The sequence below is a fragment of the Sinocyclocheilus anshuiensis genome, unplaced genomic scaffold (assembly GCF_001515605.1).
Source record: "Sinocyclocheilus anshuiensis isolate Anshui unplaced genomic scaffold, SAMN03320099.WGS_v1.1 scaffold716, whole genome shotgun sequence".
NCBI classification, from domain to species: Eukaryota; Metazoa; Chordata; class Actinopteri; order Cypriniformes; family Cyprinidae; genus Sinocyclocheilus; species Sinocyclocheilus anshuiensis.
In genome coordinates this window covers 20,615-24,590 of record NW_015555755.1, presented here as the reverse complement: position 1 = coordinate 24,590, position 3,976 = coordinate 20,615, and the positions used below count along the sequence as shown (strand labels likewise).

Below are 3,976 nucleotides of genomic sequence, written 5' to 3'. Positions count from 1 at the left end.
AACAGTGACTTCAACTTCTGCCAAAGTCATTTTCTGGTAAGATATCTGTACTTTTACTTGAGTATGGCTTTCAAGTACTTTATACACCACTGCCTATGTCAGAAATGTTTGCAATAGTGATTAATCCGTGAATAGCTAATTTTGATTCTAAACAGCCAATAGAAAACATACATGACACAACTGCCGAAATAATATCAGGAAATATCACTTCACATAGTGTTATTTTTGTCTTAAAGTAGTTAGGACTGCAAACAAACAATTCAGTGTATTGCAGTGAAACGCAAGCTATTTTAGACCATTTTGCAATAGTGACTAATTTGCAAGTCGGTAATTTTGATCCTAAACTGCTCATAGAAAACACAATTGCCTAAATATTATCAGGACATATCCATTTTTGCAAACCCCTTTGCAATAGTGATTAATTCGCTAATCGATAGTTTTGATTAAACAGCAGAAAACACAAATGACACGATTGATGAAATATTATAATGAAAATGACATTGGTAACCAGCATCTCAGAAAATATTATGTCAAAGAAATGTATGACAATATCACAGTGGTATTTTACTATAAAAATGTACAGCAACGCTCCTGGACTCAAAGCGCTCAAACAAACAGATCAAATAATTTGAAAACTCTATACAGTAAAACTTTTATCACATAACCAGTTTTAACTGTCTGTAATGTTTTATTCATGTTGGTCCTTTATTACCTTCCAAGTAGGGCTGCACGATTAATCGAATGCGATTGTCATATAGTATTTAAGCAGTGATAAAGGCATTGCATTATAAATATACTTTATTTTAATTAAAATTATAATAATAACTCAGATAAACCGTATATTGCCTTAGTCGTGTGTTTATTAGTCACGTTGAATCAATGAAAGCAGTTGAATCTTCTGTTTATTCAGCAGCAGCGATAGGCATTTTCTGGGTTTCTTCTGTGAGGCGTATTTGGAGTTTCAGCGCGAGAGCGCCCTCTGGCCTTTGGATGGAGATTTACTGCTGATCACAGAACTGTGCTTCACTGAAAGAGACACGTCAATCGCAGCTTCTGTCGAATCGCGATCTCGATTCCATTTCGATATATCCTGCAGCGCTACTTCCAAGTCTATATCTCAAATCATACACTGCAATTATACACAGTTTTGTTGAATTATGTGTCATGTTCTCTTTAGGTTGTTTGAAAATCCCTCCTGTTGATCCTGAAGAGAAATGTAAAAACGCTACATATGGACATGACACATGCAGCGGTAAGTTTGAAACTTAAGATTTTTAAAGTTTGATTTCAGAATCAAAAATATAGTACAATGTGAACTGACAGTCTTCTTATTTCCAGCATAGCTGTAGGCATAAAATTATGATTTCTTGAGCCTTTTAAACAGAATGCACTTGCTTGAGAAATTCATTAGTACACTGCTGGGTTGTTTCAACCCAACTTTGGGTCAAATATGGACTAACCCAGCTGTTGGGTTAAATTTTTAAATTACATTTTGAACCCAAAAGTTAGGTTAGTCCATATTTGACCCAAAGTTGGGTTGAAACAACCCAGCATTTTTAAGAGTGTAGCATGACAAAATCATGGCAATATTATGACTAGACAATGTGACCAATAAATATGCGAACTGATGAACATGCATCAGATATTGTTCAAACTGCAATAAAATGCATCCACTGTTTATTTGTGTTTAAGGGTACGAAGAAAGCAAATACATTCTGCATTTAAATGGGCGTGAATGGATGTGTGTGACCTGCATTGATGGAAGATCGACAACTCCCGAGCCAACTACTAGTTCAACATCAAATATGACAACTAACAATCCAACATCAAATATGACAACTAACAATCCAACTACCTGTTCAACATCGCAAACAACAACTAACAATCCAACTACTAGTTCAACATCACATACGACAACTAACAATCCAACTACCAGTTTCATGCCAGATAGGACAACTCCCGAGCCAACTGTCCCACCAGCTGAGATAACTTTCAATCTAACAGATGGGCAGAACGAAACAGATGACCAACCACAGACAAACACAGATAAAGTTGAACCCCAAAAGGCAGCGTAAGTGTGCGGTGACCAGCAGATTTCAAATCTAAAACTTAGTTACAGAATACCAAGTGATTCAATGCATTTTACAGAGAAAACTTGGAAAAAGTAGAGTCGCTGGTGGAGCTGATGGAAAAAAGCAATAAAAGCAATGCGGCGATTGTCATGGGGGATGTTATTGGTGTTCTCCAAAGACAACCCAAGGACAAGCCAACCAAAGACATCAACATATGCTACTCTTCAAGCCAGAACATGATAAATGTAAGGCCTGAGCAGCATTAAAACATGTCCCTCTGGGGAAGAATTAACATTTATTAATGCCATTTCTTCTTTTCACAGGTTGTTGAGAGCAACCAGGCAGGTTATCCCTGGTCTGTAAAGATTCCCAGTGAAGCCTTTGATAAATCACGTCCAGAAAAAAATGGAAGTGCATTTGTTGGAGTTTTACGATTCATAAACATGGGAAATAAGGTTTGCTTCTGTGTTTTTTCCACTCTGATTCTTCAAAAATTCTACTTGGACAAATTTCTTGATCTGTTGTATTGACAAACATTTATATTTGATTGCTCTGTTATGGTTTCTGATTTAGGATGAAACTGAAACTCACACTGTTTTGAACAATGAGAGTTATGGAATAACGATGGGTGCCAACATCTCCAACCTTAACGACAATATTGACATGATCATTAAAAAGAAAGATAATGTGGTAATGAAGGTTTTGTTGCAAAGCTTATTATATTACACTGTGAAATCAAAATGAAAATAAACGTGTTCTTAACAGGTTGGAAATGTGTCCTGCGTTTCTTGGGATGGCAAAGGTACATTCATTTATGATCCTATCAACAAACTCAGTATATTTTCTATAATTAATTTGTATAATTAATTTAATTAATCTCTCTCTTTTCTTTGAAGGAAAGCTTAATTGGACAACGTTCGGCTGTGAGACAAAAATCATCAACAACACCATAAAGTGCTCCTGCTCTCATCTGACGTTCTTTGCAGTGCTGATGGTGAAAAGAAGAACTTACACTATCATCATTCATGTTTCATTTAAAGATCCCATGAAATCAAAATATTTGAGTCTTTTAGTCCACGTCTATATGCGAGTGAACTCAAAAGATGTCAAAATCCTTGGTCAGGACACTCCTGTATTTTTTAATCTCAGAGAGCTTTTTCCTGGATATTTAAAGGTTATAATAAAAAATAAACTTTTAATATATATATGCATCTAAAAAATAAAACCTCCTTCTTTTGTGAAGACAAAAAATTTAGTTCAAAAATGTTTCTAGAACAATACAGCACCTGACTAGTGATAGCAAAGCAATGATGTCAATAAGTTTGCTTCACACTTTCAAGATCCCTCAAAAAAAAAAAAAAGAATCAAGCATCAAGCACGTAATAAAACAAAACCAACCATTTAAATACAGTAGCTAGGTTTGCATGCACCCAAAAAATCCATTAGTACCTGAATTTGACGACTCAATTAGGATAGAAAATCCTTCAAACACCTCAATCAATCCAACTGAACTTGATCCGAAATCAATTTTGGATTGAAAGTGATGTAGACCTAAAATAATCCAGTCAATAATCCAATTTAACTAGCTTCACAATTGGATTCAAAATTACCTTGTGCAAATGTGCAGCGCCACAATGCGTTTTGAAATCTACATTTTACTTTTTACGAACTGGTCGAGAAGGGTCTGGCTGCAGCCTCACAATTGCATTCTCAGACGTGCATTCTCAGACACTTGTGCTTCCGCTAGCGACGTCACTTGCAGGCTTTATTTTTTATTTTGTTTTATTTTTTATTACTTTTTGTTTGAATCTCTCAACATTTTACAACAGTAGCCAGGTGGTGAAGACAAGAAAAAAGAAACTAAATTACGAAGTCACTTGCAATCGCCACTTGCACTCTCCAAC

The 3,976-nt window shown here is 35.5% G+C and overlaps 1 protein-coding gene across 1 annotated transcript in view; it reads left to right on the top strand.

The window, feature by feature from the left end:
• The first annotated feature begins 1,840 nt into the window (after positions 1-1,840).
• LOC107673784 (adhesion G-protein coupled receptor G2-like) overlaps positions 1,841-3,976 on the top strand; it is a 6,836-nt gene continuing 4,700 nt past the window's right edge. The window contains exons 1-6 of the mRNA XM_016467573.1: positions 1,841-2,071; positions 2,149-2,317; positions 2,396-2,527; positions 2,646-2,759; positions 2,838-2,874; positions 2,969-3,066. Of these exons, the coding sequence (XP_016323059.1) occupies positions 1,941-2,071; positions 2,149-2,317; positions 2,396-2,527; positions 2,646-2,759; positions 2,838-2,874; positions 2,969-3,066 (681 nt within the window). The 5' untranslated portion in view covers positions 1,841-1,940. The remainder of the gene's footprint in view (positions 2,072-2,148; positions 2,318-2,395; positions 2,528-2,645; positions 2,760-2,837; positions 2,875-2,968; positions 3,067-3,976) is intronic.